The sequence below is a fragment of the Psittacula echo genome, assembly GCF_963264785.1.
Source record: "Psittacula echo genome assembly, chromosome: 1".
In the NCBI taxonomy this organism is placed as follows: domain Eukaryota; kingdom Metazoa; phylum Chordata; class Aves; order Psittaciformes; family Psittacidae; genus Psittacula; species Psittacula echo.
This window is the reverse complement of record NC_137735.1, coordinates 43,822,235-43,840,112: the sequence shown is the minus strand read 5'-3', so window position 1 is coordinate 43,840,112 and position 17,878 is coordinate 43,822,235. Positions and strand designations below refer to the sequence as shown.

Here is a 17,878-nt window from a genome sequence, read left to right as displayed (position 1 = left end):
TTAATCTGTACCAGCTCCTGAAGCGGATGGCGCCCGGCCCGGCACAGCAAGGCACCGCCTTGCTGCGGAACAGCTTCCGCACCGCCAGCCTGCCCGCCCGGACCGCTCTGCCTGGTGCACCGCGGCGGCGGAAGAACGGCAGCTCGCCATGGTGCGTGTGGCAGCATGGGGATAGGGACAGGGGTGCGGGGTGCGGGGTCCGGGTCCGGGTCCGGTGTGGTGCGGTGCGGGTTCCTCACCGGCGCTGCTCCCGGCTCTTAACTCCCGGCTCTTAACTCCCGGCCCGCTGCTTCTGGAACGCCCTCGCGGCGTTCCAGGAGAGGAGATGGGGCATTCCAGCGGCGGGGCCTCTGGAATGCGGCAGGCTGGCCTCTGGAATGCGGCAGGCTGGCCTCTGGAATGCGGCAGGCTGCCCTTTGGCTTGCTACCAGCCGTAAACCGACCCTGGGTTTAAAAGCTGTTCGCTCTTAGCCATTCGGTGGTTCTGGCGGAGTTTGAGGTGGTCTTGCCCATTGTATGGGCATGTTTTCTCCCGGAGGAGTGAGCCATTCCTGGCAAGGGCCGTCGGGGGAAGCCGGACCGCTTCGGGCCTGTATCGCTGGCCAAGACCGGGCCGACAGGATTGACGTGTGAAGCTAGTGCAGGGGCCTCCCGAGAGTTCTGCGGAGTTCAGCGTGGTTTGTCTTTGGCTTTATCTTTTACTCACCACCATAAATACCGTTTCTAACCAGTTGTTAGCCCAGAGAGGAAAGGGTTGACCAGAGCAGCTGTGGATGCCCCATCTCTGGCACTGTTCAAGGCCTGGTTGCAAGGGGCTTTGATCAACCTGATCTAAAGGAAGGCATTCCTGCCTGTGGCGAAGGGGTTGGAACTAAATTGTCTTTAAGGCACCTTCCAACCCAAACCATCCTAAGGTTCTAACAAATTTATGATGTGTAAAGTCTGTTTTATCAGTTGCAATTTTCTGCATCACTTTTGCGCATAGAGCTGCTTTACTTTCAGGTGTTTATTTTACACACAGTAAAAGACTTTAAAGAATTTAAATTGTATATTGTTTGATAATCTTGTAATAATCTTCTACTCATGAGTTTAAAAAATACTGTAATATTCCCTTTCTGTGCTGCATGAAGGGCTAGAGAAGGAAAGCCTCTGGCTACTCCTTGATGCAAGATATTCTCATGATGTGTCAGGAGGGGCAAGAAAATCCTTTTCGTTACATTGTGCAAATTGTATATGGCCTTTGTCAGAAACCCAGATGTAACAATCAGACTGAAGCTTGAATGGGGACATTTACTGTAAAGGTATAGGGAGGCAATCTTCGTTTCCTAGCTGCAGGGTTTTACAAAATAGATATTTCGTTGTGTAAGATTTCTTACAGCATTTTCTATGCTCCAGTAGTTTTGTTATGGTATGTGCCATGTTCAAGTAATTTTATTTGTTACTGAGGGGGATAGGATCTAACTGACGGAATTAATAAGCTGATACTGTAAGTTACGGGCTTTCTGAGATACTGATACATGACCTTTCTAAGTCTTTACTATGGAGTCTGTTTGTATCTTCCCTTTAATATTTACTTAACTGTACTAATGAATATTAGAGTTTCATGAGACCTCACCTGCAGTACTGCATTCAGCTCTGGAGCCCCCAGCAGAAGAAGCACATGGAAGTGCTTGAGTTAGTCCAGAGGAGGGCAATGAAGATGGTCAGAGGGCTGGAGCACTTCTACTATGAAGACAGGCTGAGAGAATTGGGCTTGTTAAGCCTGGAGAAAAGAAGGCTCTGGGGAGACCTTAGAGCAGCCTTCCAGTATCTGAAAGGGGCCTATGAGAAATCTGAAGAGGGACTTTTTACAAGGGCATGTAGTGACAGGACAAGGAGAAATGGCTTTAGACTGGCAGAGGGGAGATTTACATTAGATATGAGGAAAAACTTTAAGAGTGGTGAGGCGCTGGCACAGGTTGCCCAGAGAAGTTGTGGCTGCCCCATCCCTGGAAGTGTTCAAGGCCAGGTTGGATGGGGATTTGAGCAACCTGGTCTAGTGGGAGGTGGCCCTGCCTGTGGCAGGGGGTTTGGAACTAGACGATCTTTTAAGTACCTTCCAACCCAAATGATTCTATGATTCTAAGATTGTATGTTTGATTTCTTTTCAGCCCAAGTTACGAAAAACCCAAGGGGGGAAGCAAGAGAAAAAAGCTATCCATCCTTACAGCAGAAAAGCTGCACAGCTTGCAAGGGAAGCACACAAACAGGAAAAGAAAGAAAAGTAAGTTGACTGTGCAAAATTTGTGTACACACCAAAGGATAATATCACAGTAATACTTGTCTGGGGAGAGGGGAGTGGTGGTATAAAGGGACTGTTAGTGCGGAGGTTAGGGAATCTCAGCATTAGGGGACAGAAAGGCCTGTGTAACTACTGCTGGGGCATGTGAACTGACAGGTTTAAATTCATGAAGTCAGCTTATACAAAGTATATAGTTCTGCTACTCGACTTTAAGTACTCTTCCTACAAGATAGGTTTCTTCTTACCACAGCCTTGGCATGAATGGCATGATGCTGGTGATACACATGAAGCTTAGTCACCTAGTTGGACTTTACTCCAAGGTTTAGTAAGAATCCAGTTTAGGGTCTAGCTTCTTCAGCTGAGGTGCTGAGTTCATAGGAAAGAAAACCCAGAAACCTTCCTGCAGAAGAGACTTCTGAATAAAACTGAATAGTTGGCTCCTCTTTGGTGATACCTGCTGTTCCATGGCAAGTTTGGTTCTTTGCTTTTAAGTTTTACTTCCACCTTCTACAGAGGGAAAAGACAGCTAGTGAAGACTGGCCTTTATTTCCAGTCTGTCTTGGCTTCTGTCCTGGTTTCAGCTGTGACAGTTATTTTTTTTCTTCCTAGTAGCTGGTGTAGTTTAAACCACAACAGCTTCCTAGTTGATATATTATGATTTCTTATTTAGAAAGTTATTAGAGTACACTTAAATCAATATCTGTCAAAGTACACTAGTATTTGGACGGACCATGTGAACTGAGCCCAAATACTCATAAATACCTGAAAGTGTTAATTTGGGAACTCCTGGTGCAGCTGAAAAGTTCCTCAGAGGCTGCAGCTTTATGGTTCGGGATGGATGTACAGTGTTATCCACAGCAAAGTTATAATGTTGCTCTAACTAGAAAGGGGCCCTTTGCTAGCATAGATGTGTTGTGTAGGCTCAAGCAGAGCTGCTGCAAAAATTTGCAAGTAGCAGTATTTACAAGTTTTACAATATTTTAATTCTTAATCCTGTATACAAATCTGATTTTTTTTTTTTTGCCTTTTAATATACAAATAAGTTGTCTTCAGTACGGATAGGGCCCAAAACTGGAGGCAGTGTTTTCAGTGTATCACCAGCCCTGAGTAAACAGAGTAGTTTCTCTCTACAAGCTAATGCACTTCTGCAGCATGGAAAAACTGGATCAGAGACAGTCATCGGATCTAGGAAGTTCATACGGTTCATCTCTATTATTTTAATTAAGCTGTATATTTACTTGCCAGAAGATGCTGTAATTGTGGTTGGCTAAATTCGTGCACTAATACTTTTGGAGCATATGTACATCTCATCTGTTAATTCCTACTTAATACAAGGATATTATGTTGGGTGTAGGAAGTCCTTGAATGGCAAGTTACTGGAAGGTGCGCATGTCTTTTGTAGAAGTATCAATAAATGTTTGCGTTGGTTTTGTGTGGTTTGTTTCTTTTGTTTTTTTTCTCTTGTATGTTTTCATTTGGGTTTGGGGTTGTTGGCTGGAGACAGGATTCAGGACTTGAGACAGTTAGGCTTATACTTACTTTTTAACTTTTCTGTGTGATGGAGGAAGAGAAATAAGTACTGTGAACGTTCCTGTTTATGTTAAAACAGGAAAGGAAATCGCATTTAGTTATGACATGCATATTCAGGTATCTTTGTCCAAACAATACAATAAAAAAAGGAAGACATTACCTACAAGGAATTTCAGTGCGTAGTGCAGCAGTAGGAAAAAGGAAGGAGAAATTCTACTCTAAATTGCCAAAGTCTTTTGCAGCCTCCATTGTCCAGATACTTTTCAATGTAAGCATTCCCAATGAAATATGACAGTAATAATAAGCTGATTGTTCAGAAACTGTGGCTGCACTACAAAAGACCAATCTTGACTATAATAGGAGGAGGCAGACTAGTTGGTTTCAAAAAATTGACTACAATCTTAAGTCATCTTGTTCACTTGAATCACATTTATTTTATTTTTTTTTTTCCTGTATCCTTCTTTTCAGTTATTCTCAAAGTCTAACGAGCAGGAGCAAATTCCAGTGTATTACTACCAAGTTATTCTCTTAATCTACATGTAAATCCATATTCCTGCAGGCAACTTATTTGCTCTGTTAAATAACTACAAAGATGTTTTTATGAAACAGCAATAGCTTGTTCACTGGAGCCAGAACACTGCTTTTTCTACACTTTAGGAAACCAGACCATAATGGGATATTCCTGAAACTTCTCTTACTAGTGATGTACCACCACCAATCATGTTTTGTTTGCAGCTGCTGAAATCTCTGTCTGATTTTGGTAGCTAAAGTTGCTATCACTGTTTTGTTGTCTTTTTTTTCCTGTCATTTTCCCCCCCGACTCAAAATACACCTTTTCTATTGTGCATATATTGTAAATTTTTTAGGAGTCTGTGGATTTTCATTACAAATATCCCAGTCTAATACTGCCATGCTCTGAGATACGAGAGCTAAGGAGTTTATACGGTATTTCTTGATCTGACATGAAGTAACCCCATAGGAATAAGCAGTAACCTTAAAATAGCTCCTGTTGTAGCTCTTTGTTTGTCCTTAGCTTTTCTGTTGTTTGACCTTTTAATCTCACTTTAGCCACCATACTTCTGCTTGTGCTGTTTGCAGCAGTGATGTTATCCTAAAAGCAGACTCGTTACCTGTTGTGCAATAAGCCAATTGGCACAGGAACAGGAGAGAGATTGCTTTTTATTCAGGACTGGTGCTTGGTGGATTTCCATAAGTCAAGCACATGCTGGCTTCTTTGTTAGATCCATACACAAAAGTTACAGGGTACTATGCTCTCAGTTAGAATGGTTGATCAGTAGTTTACGTACAGTAATAATATTTGCTGTCATTTGTCTTAATCACTGCGCATGCTCTATGGGGGTCTTTGATGGTCATTAGTGGTCATTTAATGAGGTTTCCCCCAGAAGTTCTTTGCCAAATTTCAGTTGGTCAGCTTTGTGTTATTGGAATAGTCTTCTTGATTGCAACATCAGTTTTCCTGGTTTATATCCAAGATCCAGGGCTAGATATGTCCACCAGTTTCACATAAACAATGCACTGCTATCCTTCAATGTCAAAAACTGGTACAAGGTCATCCTGATAGAAATGAAATAGGTTTGTTTGTAACAGTGATTTGAGATGCGCTCTTGCAAATTTTATGTGGAGCTGAAAAAAATGAAATGACTGCAAGAAAATCAGGATTTTTAATTCTTAAAGAGGATTTTCATATAGAAGTATCCTAAAAGGCTTAACCAAGCCACTGATTGGAGTGTAAGCTAACAAAAAAAGGATGTGTAGGGAGAAGTATCGAAGGTATTTAGCAATCTGAAAAAAGAAATGAGGAAATGATGTCGTGTCAATCATTAGGATGCAACAGTCTGCCACAAGGTTGTATCCTTGTCCTCATCCTCCCTTTGGCATGAACAAAAGATGTTACTGATTGTGTGCAAGAAGATGAGAAGAGTTTTCTTTGGCTTACCTTATTTGATTAGCCTCCCTGTTAATACTATTGCCTTCTGGTAGTCATCAAGATGAGGTTTTTATGAAATGTACAAGAAGACAACATCTGATCCTATCATTCATTATTTCTCATACAGTGAGGTAAGTTGTCTACACCTAGAAACTGAAGGCTTTTCTTACAGGAGAAAATCCTGGTTATATACTTAATTGCCTTGATAAATAACTGTTCTAGTGACCCTTGCAGGTGCAAATGGTAATTTGTAGTGTTTTAAAGCATAAATACATGACATGATTTATGATTCTAATCAGGCAGCTTTTCTAGATGGCATTGTAGTTTTCTCCATGGCAACGCTTTGCAGAAGTGCTCAGCTGGCTGTGTTGCCATACAAGGTTCACAGCAAATACTGCTGGTGCGGAGTCCCACTGTGTAGAATATGTGTCCTTTTCTTGGTTGCTGTTACCCTTCAAAACTCCATGCTCTAAGCCCTCTGTAGGCTACCTACCACAATTTTTACTTAAGGCATCTTCTAATCCAACTTCTTTTTACATAGTCTTATCCAGGTCTGTCCTTAACCCACAGGAACAAAAGTAATTTATGTTTTAACACTATAATCTTTTAATTAAATAAACCAGCTTGTTTTTTGCTTTTTTTTTTTCAGTTGTGATAAAACTCAAACCCCATGCTTGGACTCTATGCACTTTTGCATTAAAAATGTTTATCCCAGATGCTAGAATATCTATAAAAGTGAAAAGGCTTTTCTTGAATGCACTAGTGGAATTCTTAGCAGCTCACACATGCTGTGCATTTGCTTCAAAGTGGATTTTATCCTTCAGAAGATTAAATACTTCTTGAAAAAGCTAATCTTTATTTTAGTAATGTAGGTTTTTGGTCAAGTGAAACAAGTATGTTTGTCTCTGGAAAGCAGGGCTTTCTCTTTTGATCCAAATTTTTGTGACAGGTAACAGATTTCTATTCTTTGAGTTACTTTAGTTACTCTAAAATGCTTAGAAATTCTATTAATTTAGAGTACAAGGAATTCAATGAAGGAGCACATTAGCTTTGAAATGTTGAATTTTGGCATTATTTGTTCTTTGTTGATGCTACCACTTAACGATTTTATCAATTTTCTCATTAAACTGTATAATAACAACAACGACAATGATGGTAATAATAATATCAGAGGTCTTTAGCATATATACACTGAACAGGGATGGCCAAGATATTTTTTCCAGTGACAAATTTCATACTTATCGCAACAATGTATTATTTTCTTTTCTGGAAATAAAGTGACATTCAGTAATGTTCATTGCTGCAGATTTAATCTGATAGCTTCAAGACAAAAAACATACGAGGCATTGTATTATTACCTGTTAGAAAACTTGTGTTCTCTGATAGCTGCTCAATAGGATGCAAATCAATTGCAAAATTAATTGTGTACACACATCCCCTAGAGTACAGGAAGCTTCAAGTATCCCACCAGAGACTGAGGTGGAGTTAAAAATACTTTGAGATGGATTTTTTATTATATTTTTTTTTAATAAAGTTGTTAATTTTGGTTTCTTAACACATTAATTTTTAGTGCTCACTAAGGACAAACTTTAATTATTACCAGTTTATTAGATACTAGAATGGTATTTTTCACATTGTATGCTTGTTTTGCAAGGATGCAGTGCAATTAAATATTCTTGATTAAACATACCAGCAGAATATTAGTAATACTTAGGGAAATTATTACAGTGCAGGTCTTCTGTGAAATTCTGCTTGCTGTCCTCTAGAAGTGTTGTGTCCCAGTTTCTTCCAAGAAATTGTTTAACTGTAAACTGGACAAATATCAGATAGTAATTTTACCAAAAAGTAGATTTGTTTTAGATGAAGCAGAATAAGTTTTACACTGTTCTGAATTAGGCATGTATTTCTGTTTGAAACTTTACCTTGACTTGCATTGTGATTCCAGAAAAATGATTTTTGGAGAAAGAAGATTATTATTTGTGTAATAGTCATTCCTGGTTAACATAGCTGTTTTTCTCTGCTAGGTTGAAGACTGACAGAGCTTTGCGTTTGAGTATCATTGGTAAGCAGAAACTTCTATTACTGAATACAGTGTTCAACTTTTTAGCATAGATTTTAAGTTTTACCAATTTTATAGATACTCTAGTTAGAGTATCTTTCTCTGTAATAATGACTCTGTAATCTTTAAAGACTTTGAAATGCTAAAATACCAGGCGGTCACTCAAGTAGTATATACAGGGTTGAATTTGAGGCAGAGTGCAATTTAATCTTTAGTCAGTGTACATGACAACAGTGCAATACAGACCAAATGTCTGGTTTGTACATCTGTGCATGTATTTGTTGTGCTTGTCTCCATGTTTTTTTTAATTGCCTGTAAAAGAGGATAATATATGCAGGTTAACAGACATATGGTGCTAGCAAGTAAATTCAAAACTTTGACACACAACCTGGAGTATTTTCCTCTTTTATGACTGACGCTGCACCTTTTCAATTTAATCTGTTTAAGAATTGTGATGATCAGAGCTCTCACTAACCCACTGTGTTGTTTTTTGGTTTTTTTTCTTTCCCTTGGGGCCTTCTGAGGTTTCCATCTTAAGCAGTTGATGCAGAGATATTTTAAACACTAATTTTGAGAAAAGCAAAGTGTAATGTCTTTTTTTTCTGTAAGGAAAAACATAAAATACATCTGAAAAGATGGGAGAATACTTCTGTTACAGCTGCTTTCATACCTGGTACACACAATATCAGTGAGTCTGTGATGCCTTTCAAAATCTTAAAAAATGGGGGGTTACTTTAAAAGCTTTGAAGAACTTTAATCTGTGTTGATGCTACAGTGGTGGTGTAATCATTGATGTTTATTCTTATAGGAGAAAAACTGCAATGGTTTCAAAGTCACCTGGACCCCACTAAAATCGAGTACACAAAGAAGGAAGCTGGCGAACTAATTGAAAAGTAAGACTGGTGTTAAAAACAGGATTGAAAAGCTTGATTTGTCTTAAAATAATGTTCTTAAATAAGATCTGTAAAGTGATGATGACTCAGAGGTGGACTTTTTATATATTACTAATATCAAGTAGTTGCTTTTGTTGGAACTGGAGTGAATTATATATTGAAAGATGCATATATTCACACTAGAATTACTCATGTAAGTCATGTGTTTGGAGATCTTTTATTATTTAAGTATATCTGCTTTTGTAGCGTGTGAAGGACCCAAAATTATTTGAAAAGTAGTAAAGGCGTGAATTTGCTAGCTGGCTTATTTGATGACATTTAAATGCACAGATTTCATTCTACTTACTCCTTTATTCTTTAATTTTCTTTGCTGAGAAGATTAAACAGTACTGAGGTGGGTCAATTTTTAGGGCAGGAAATACCAAAATTGAATCTGCTAAGCAGCAGCTCAGTTATTTCTGTGTTGCTGGATGTGTGTACCTGTGGCTTGTCACCTGCTAACTAAATAACATAGGTGTACTGTATCAGTTCCCTTTCAGAAGCTCTGAAATATTTCTTACACTGTTCATGGAACCTGTAAACTGCCAATTAATGCTAGTGATACTGCAAAGGCAATAGGAGCTTACTTTTTGGATTTTGGTTGGGTATTTGTGAGATGATTTAGAACACGTTAAAGAAGAATGTTACTTTAAAAATTATTATTGAGGTGGTGAAATTCAGCAATTAAAAATTAGGAATACTCAGATTTAACACTGGTCTTCCAGAGCAGGTGAATTATAATAATGTGGGAGTTTTGTTTTATGCAAATACAGTTTAAAAACCAAACCAACAAAAAGGCAAATAAAACCCCATAATCTTCTGGATGCCACAGATCATTCAAATGAAATTCTAAATTGAGCTTCCATTTTGAAGATTAAAGTCGTAGTTCAAATCTAACAAACATCTCTGGCTAATTTAGAAAATAAATACAATTAGTAAAATAACTCCTTAGATTATCAAAGTAATTCTGTTTTGCAGAAGTTTTGCATGACTGCACCTAGCATAAATGCATTTTATTTCTTTCAGTTATATGTGTCGATTCAATGCTGAGTTGGAGCAGATTGAATTACAAAACAGTATTAAAGGTAGACAAGGCAGACAGCATGGTTCACGGGAAACTGTCATCAAGCAGACCATTGAACGTGAAAGACAACTCTATGAAGGCTACGGAATGGGTATGGAAAAGCATTGCAAATAATCTTGTGGTCATACCTCCTCCTGCTCACAAGGCTAGAATCTAGGTGAAATTTCTAGGTATTGTCTTTATTTTTCTCTTCAAAGGAATTAACTAACTGCAGAGGACTTTGGGAGGGGGCAGTGTAAAGAAAAGAAGTAAAAAGATGATGGAGATGTGACTCAGATTTCTTGTTTATTACTTTTGTGCATTTTTGTTAGTACTGCCTCTTTACTGCAGGCATTTATAACCCATTTTTGAAACTAAAGTGAGATTTAACGCACCTCTCTCAAACACAGATACAGTTCAGCAGCTTGCTTGGACCTTAATTATATATGAAGTAGTTTTTATTTTACAAGTACATTTCAGTGGGTGTGCATGTTTTAACATGCATCAGCATGAAGACTTTATTTGCTCATGTGGAGAATAGCCAGCATCACTTTCTCTACAAATTAATTACTTTTTTCAGGTGGTCTTCATTACCTAGACTTGAGACAATGAAATCTTTATATGGAGCTTTCTCTGTCATTCTTTTGATAATATATGAACTTATTGTTAGGGCTAAACCTATAGCCTGATTTGCCCCTTTTGACCAAGGTGGACCAGTGGCATGAGGAACTTCAGCAGGTCATGAGCAGGTATCATGAGAGAGCGGGCTTGAGTGTTCATGAACTTAAACAAAACCAAAGCCTCTTCAGAAAGAGACCTTTCGTTCCACCAAGGTTGAGATATTTCATGTGGGAGAATGATGCAACAGAAATTGTAGTATTGATGTATTTCCAAAACTCCAGAAGTTTCCAGAGTTCGCATTTAAAATTCAGGTATTCCAGGAAGAAATCCTGGGCTATTGTGTCACATCTGCTGTACAGGCTCTATTCTACATGCATAAATGATAATAAATTTTGCCTTTTGTTCTTCTTGGGCAAAGGAGTTGAAAGCACTTGGAGTTTTTAAACATTCACCTTGGCAATTATCACGAATCTGGGTAAGATCATGCCAGATATTCTTGTTGACTTTTTTTGTTACTGTTTATCTTCCTTTGGGTAGCCATCTATGCCAGCAGATAATCTAATAAAATATTGTGAGGAACAGTTGTGTGAAAACCACAACATAATCATTAGAGTTGAAAATTTCCTCTTAAGGTGCATGATCTTGTTTAAGAAGAAACACTTAAATTCTTTTTGAAATTATTTTCTGGTATTGGAGGTAAGTCCACAGATACAGGCTACATGTGAAAAAGAGAAATGAAAGACTGAAAATTAGACAGCTAGAACTACGCTGAAGGGAAAGCAGCAGTAATCTGGTGAAATAAGGGAGAAAGACAAAGGAATAATGAAAATGCAAAAAGCAAAGAGCTTTGAGTAGAATCAAGTCAAAATAGTGAAATTGATGTATTTTGCTTTAATAAATAAGCATGTTGGAGTTGAGTGATGAACTTGGCTTTAGTGCTAAAGTATTATTGAGACCTTTTAACGGTACATCATGGAAGAGATTAAAAATCTATATTGTTTTGTGGTTAGGATACAAAGCACAGCAATGTTTGGGTTGTGTGTCATACTCCCCTTTCCTCCAGTTTATGTTGACCAATAAAGATCAATGGCTTTAAAATTTTGCCAGTGATACTTAGTACTTTCACAGCCTGCAGTGGCAGAGGAATTCAGTAATATCTGTAAGACTTCATGCATAATCTTTGATTTCTTAAAAAAGGTGAAAAGGTCATAGGAAATAAATACTATGAATGTCATCAAATAGCTTAGTTGTAGAAAATCTCTTTTTTGGTTTTGTGGAAAGCTGACAGAAAAAAAACAGTACGACAAGTTAGAAAGATGTCAAATGCACAAACACAACATAAAAATAAAGAAAAATCTAGAAATATTGTAAGCAAAATTTGAGGTTATTATAGTATTACTAAGTAAATCATTCAGAGAGCATGGTGCAACTTCACATATTAAATACACTCTCAAATCATTCATTATTTGTTATCACAGCTGCTGCAGGTTTTGCTCTCTGTCTAGGACAGTATTAATTCAGAGAAAATAGTTGCTGCTAGATACTGTAATTAGAAGTTGGGGATAAATGGAAAACAGCTGGAAACTGTGCTTTTATGCTCGAGCTCATTATTATCCCTGAAAACTAGTGAGTGGAACTGTTATAACGACTTAGTATTTGTTGGGCTTTTTTCCCCCTTATTCTTGAGATTGGTTATTTCTTGTATGCACATGCATTTGCTATGAGAAGACTACGTGATATGAATTATTTACATTTAGGAAAGTCTTTTACAATTTGATGCTCTCTATATCAGATATATGTAAATGAAAAATGAATTCTTCACTCTCTGTTTACAAAAGTAGTAGATATCCAAAAGCATAGTAAATGTTAGTCTTTCTTTTTAAAAAATACCTATACAGGGAATATTCAGTTTGTGTTGTTGTTGAGTTTTGTTAACAGCTTCTTGTCACTTCTTTATTCATGAAGTTTATCTACATTAGTTGTACTGCAGTTTTCTTCCTAATGTTGTCATTTACTTTATTCCTACACATAGGACTAGAGTTTCTAGTTCTGTTCCTAATCTGGCAACTCTGTGGTTTGCAAACACACATGTAAGTGTAACTTCAAAAACCTTTTCCACTGCCAGAGCAGTAAAAAGCAATTCAGTACAAAATCTTGGTCACAGAATCCCTCCCCTTCAGAATGCCTGCTTTCTCATGATATTGGTAAGCCCTGGATGACAGGCTAGATAAAACTATTGGAATATTCTCTTTGGAAAAAGATCTTCATATGTTAATAAAAGGTATCAATGATTTACAAGGTCTTTTTTTTGTTTGTTTGTTTGTTTTTGTTTTGGGGTTGTTTTTTGGTGGGGTTTTGTTTGTTTGTTTGTTTTTTCCAACCAAAAAAAGCAATTGACAGTTGAAAGTTTTGTCATTTCATCCTAGTTTGAGAAAAACACTGGACTGAATGTTGGAGCAGTGCTTTAATAGAGGGAACAAATACAAATCTCAGCTGGCACATATTTCGGCCCAAATTAGCATGGTGCTACTTCTGCCAAACTGACTGTTTACATCACTGAGCTGTGTCCCAGAAGCAAACCAAGCAGTCATTGCTCCTTGTAAAATACCTGAGACAAGGGAAGAACTTCTTTCTCTTGTGAGGGCTAGGATGTTTCCGCATTTGGCACCCAGCTGCCAAGAGTGCATTTGAATGTGTTCTATTTAAACACCTGATATCTTGCTGTGCTTTTCCCAGTGTTTGTATTTTAAACACACATGTTCTTTACTGCATGGTAAATTTCATGAAGTGTATTTAACTGTTGGTTACATTTTCTCACCTGAATTACCAGATTTACTTTCCTAACTACTGCTGATCCCGCTTGCAGTGGTGACTTAAGTGCTTTGAAATTTTTTTCCAAAAACATTTCAAAATACTTATGGACCACTTAGTGCTCATTAATTTAGAGTGAGGCCTGTATATTTAGGCCAGCTTTGAAACGAAGTTTTCTTATTTTACCTTATATCTGTTGTGCATATTTATAGTGAGTTCTGAGGAGTGTAATTGTCTTTTCATTATGTGAGTGGGTGAATGTCTGTTAAAAACTGACATAGTTAGACCTTGATCTTGGTTGTGGATGTTAGTTATGCTTTTAAATCAAATAATAAATTAATTGTTAGTTTCTTCACTGGACTTTTTCTAAAGGGAAAATGTAAATGCTTAAAATTCTGCTATTTCTCAGATGTGTCAGAGAAAATTCAGCATGCTCTTTTTTATTATTTGTCAGGTAGGATTTTCAGTAAATGGTACATTTGAAATCTGGACAGGTTCTTAGGTATAAGTTCACTTTTTCTGAAGCAGTGAGAAGTCTTCCTGTTTATATATTGCTTTATAAACTTTCTAATGAATTCTCATTTTCTTGGGCTTTTAATCTCTGAAATAATACGTTCGCCCTTTAGCTCACATTTCTTTCTTTGAAATGAGACTCATGAATAATGTAACACATCTAATAGAATTTAATTTCATTCCCATTAGAGATCCCAGACATTATGAACAGAAAGCATCTTAAATTTTTCAGGTAAGTTCTTTTTATTATCACTACTAATCTGTTTACGGAAAACAGTGTTTCTGAATTTGACATATTATATGTCCTTTTTGTTAAAAAAGAATTTATGCAAAACTGTCAAAGGATTTGTCATTTGAAAAAGCGGACTAGGTATGCTGTTGCTATTTCAGCATTTATTAGCTGTTAGAAGCTAAATGCTGGTGACAGTTAATCATTAAAATATTGAGAAGGTTAGAAAGCTTCAAAAACTAGAATTCAATTTCTGTAACTTAAGTATCTTTTTTCAGTATTCTTGGAGAATTTTTTCTCTTTACCTACAATTCTGACCTCATCTGTTCACTGATTTACAAAAAACCTAGCATTTACTGTTAATGTTTAAGGATCAAGCCATGAATTTATTGATAAATTGCATTACACTGTTTTCTTACCAAAATGAGATTTCAGATGGTAACTTTAGTCATATAACATAGTGGCTTTAGATATTTATACTCAGAACTTACCATTAAGTAACTAAACCAGCACTAAGTTCTTAGTTGTATTTTCTAAGTGTAGTACACATTTGTGTGTACATATTAGTTGTAAATCTTAAGCCAACTGAGGACTTGCATCCAGTTAAAAGACCTGGGAGCTGTGCACATTTGGGCCAGTAAGCCAGTATGCCTTGGTAATGGATTGAATGAACACTCCTGCTGACAGCTCTGTCAAATAAGGTACTTCAGGGGAAAAAAAAAGGAGCCTTACCAATGCTTATGTTGCAAGGAAAGATATACCATTATACCACTAACTCCTAGAGGTGGTATGTAGCCAAAGTCATGCTTAGAGGATGATGGAATGAATTAACAGACCTCTGGCTGCTGTGTTTATAAATACACTATTGACTTCTTTTAGTGGGATGTCTGATGGAAGTGTTGTTGTATTATCTTGGTAGAGCAAAAATGTGTCTGTCTCCTAATTGGCAAATACTGGCTTTGCCCTTGAGAAAAATTATCCATGCAGTGCACTTACTGTGATCAAGAAGGCATTCCATTAATTGAGTACTGGATTTGACTTGTCATATATAAATGAACCCTTCCTCCTTCATGCAGCCTTTTGAAATAATATACTTATGTGAATTAATGCATACTAGCATTTTGTGTCCTCTTGAAGTCAGTCCTACAAGATTTTAACAGTTACCATAGAATCATAGAATAGTTAAGGTTGGAAAGGACTTTAAGATCATCTAGTTCTAACCCCCCTGCCATGGGCAGGGACACCCCACACACCCTCTCAGTAAAGAATTTCTTCCTTAGATCCAATCTAAACTTCCCCTGTTTAAGTTTGAACCCGTTACCACTTGTCCTATCACTACAGTCCCTGATGTATAGTCCCTCCCCAGCATCCTTGTAGGCCCCTGTAGGTACTGGAAGGCTGCTATGAGGTCTCCACGCAGCCTTCTCTTCTCCAGGCTGAACAGCCCCAGCTTTCTCAGCCTGTCTTCATACGGAAGGTGCTCCAGTCCCCTGATCATCCTCGTGGCCCTCCTCTGGACTTGTTCCAACGGTTCCATGTCCTTTTTATGTTGAGGACACCAGAACTGTACACAATACTCAAGGTGAGGTCTCACAAGAGCAGAGTAGAGGGGCAGGATCAGCTCCTTCGTCCTGCTGGTCACGCTCCTCTTGATGCATCCCAGGATGCAGTTGGCTTTCTGGTCTGCGAGCGCACACTGCCAGCTCATGTTCATTTTTTCATTGACCAACACCCCCAAGTCCTTCTCTGCAGGGCTGCTCTGAATCTCTTCTCTGCCCAACCTGTAGCTGTGCCTGGGATTGCTCCGACCCAGGTGTAGGACCTTGCACTTGGCATGGTTAAACTTCATAAGGTTGGCATCAGCCCACCTCACAAGCGTGTCAAGGTCCCTCTGGATGGCATCCCTTCCCTCCGGCGTATCAAGCGAACCACACAGCTTGGTGTCATCGGCAAACTTGCTGAGGGCGCACTGGCTTAGCAACTTCATTCGCCAGCTCCTTCAGGACCCGCGGATGGATGTTGTCAGGTCCCGTGGACTTGTGTACGTTTAGGTTTTTAAGATGGTCTCGAACCAGATCCTCTCCTACAGTGGGCCTAGGGTCTTCATTCTCACAGTCCCTGCGTTCACCTTCCAAGACTTGGGTGGTGTGGTCAGAGATTTTGCCAGTGAAGACCGAGGCAAAGAAGTCATTAAGAACCTCAGCCTTCTCCAAATCCCGGGTAGCCAGTTCTCCCGATATCTTCCGAAGGGGGCCTACGTTGTCCCTAGTCTGTCTTTTACTCGCTACGTACCTATAGAATCCCTTCCTATTATCCTTAACATCCTTAGCCAAGTTCAATTCTAACTGGGCCTTAGCCTTCCTCACCTGGTCCCTAGCTTCCCAGACAGCATCCCTGTATTCTTCCCAGGCCGCCTGTCCCTGCTTCCACCTTCTATAAGCCTCTTTTTTCCTTTGAATTTTCCTCAGCAGCTCCTTATCCATCCAAGGAGGTCTCCTGGCCCCCCTGCTGCACTTCCTTCTAGTTGGGATGCAACACTCCTGAGCTTGGAGCAGGTGATCCTTGAATAACAACCAGCAGTCTTGGGACCCCCTGCCCTCTAGGGCTGTGTCCCATGGAACCTTACTAAGCAGGTTCCTGAAGAGGCCAAAGTCTGCTCTCTTGAAGTCCAGGGCAGTGAGCTTGCTGCACGCTCTTCTCACGGTCCCGAGGATCTCGAATTCGACCATCTCATGGTCACTGCAACCAAGGCTGCCCTGGAGCGTCACATTTCCAACCAGCCCTTGTTGATGAGCACGAGGTCAAGCACGGCACCTCTCCTTGTTGGCTCCTCTATTACTTGCAGAAGGAAGTTGTCTTCCACACAATCGAGGAACCATAAATCATAATGAAGGACTTTATGTACATGTGGGGTTAGCTCTGCAAATTGCACATCCAAATGAAGAAACTCTTCCAGTGTAAGCAACAAAAAAGAAGTTTGAGAGTTTAGTTTGTCAAATCGAAAAGCAGGCAGCCTGAAGTAGCTGAGGAAACAAATAGTCTGTGGGAATAAAGTGAATCATATTTTTTGTTCAGAATGTCAAATCTGAAAGCATTTAATTCTTCAGAGATATGTTACAGGTGCTGTAGTATAGAGATCAGGTCAAAACATTGGTCCTTATTCATACTGCAGTATGAATACTCAGGGACTGAGTATAATTTAGAAAAGCAGCCTCACTTGAGTTAACGTCTTGTGAAGAAAGGTAAAGTAACTCTGCCACAATCCTTCTTGCTGTTTTTATTGGTAATGGGTTTTCATTAATTTTTTCTTTAAGGGAATGGGATGGTGATCTGAGGAAACTGCCAAATATCAAAATGAAAAAGCTCTCAGCTAGCGATGCTGCTTGCAGTAACCCTGAGGTGGCAGATGAAAGAAACTAAAAGAAAGCTAAAGAAGAATTGAATAAAGCAGAAGAGGTGGCTTAATGAGCACCAGCTGATTCAAGAGCTGAAAGAGCTGAAGGACATTGTAAGAAACCTATTTTAAAGATCACTAGAAACAAGAATAAATTCTAACCATATTTGCAAAGGCTCTTCTAGTTGCATTTTTTATGAGCTCACTGTGTACCTATGGTAAACATTAAACAGTATATTACTGGGTAAAGCTGTATATTGTTGGATAAAAAAATCTGAATATAAATAAATACTTAAAATCTTAATTGTGTCCTTCTCATATTGTACCTTCACTTTAGGATGCAGGCTCCTGAGTTGACAAAGCAGATTTTCTTAGTAATGGCAAGAGTGTATGTCATGTATATAAACAGCAGGTACCCTGGTAAACAGTAGGGCCACCTAGCATCAACTTTTATTTATCACTTGTGGTGGTGGCTGGGATGCCTCTAGCTGTATGTA

The 17,878-nt window shown here is 38.7% G+C and overlaps 1 protein-coding gene across 1 annotated transcript; it reads left to right on the top strand.

Annotated features, from left to right (window-relative positions):
- Positions 1-585: 585 nt before the first annotated feature.
- Positions 586-17,487, top strand: TMA16 (translation machinery associated 16 homolog). Its single transcript, XM_080639456.1, has 7 exons — positions 586-677; positions 2,151-2,263; positions 7,784-7,821; positions 8,627-8,711; positions 9,777-9,925; positions 13,948-13,990; positions 17,302-17,487. Exons 5-7 carry the CDS (start codon positions 9,781-9,783, stop codon positions 17,405-17,407), a joined length of 294 nt encoding a protein of 97 aa, XP_080495582.1. The 5' UTR covers positions 586-677; positions 2,151-2,263; positions 7,784-7,821; positions 8,627-8,711; positions 9,777-9,780; the 3' UTR covers positions 17,408-17,487.
- Positions 17,488-17,878: the final 391 nt, after the last annotated feature.

Bases quoted from the DNA above. Each gene is read 5' to 3' on its own strand.
- TMA16 (XM_080639456.1), top strand. From the start codon at position 9,781: ATGTGTCGATTCAATGCTGAGTTGGAGCAGATTGAATTACAAAACAGT. The intron at 9,926-13,947 runs GTATGGAAAAGC...CATTCCCATTAG, and splicing joins CTATGAAGGCTACGGAATGG to AGATCCCAGACATTATGAAC. The intron at 13,991-17,301 runs GTAAGTTCTTTT...TTTTTCTTTAAG, and splicing joins AAGCATCTTAAATTTTTCAG to GGAATGGGATGGTGATCTGA.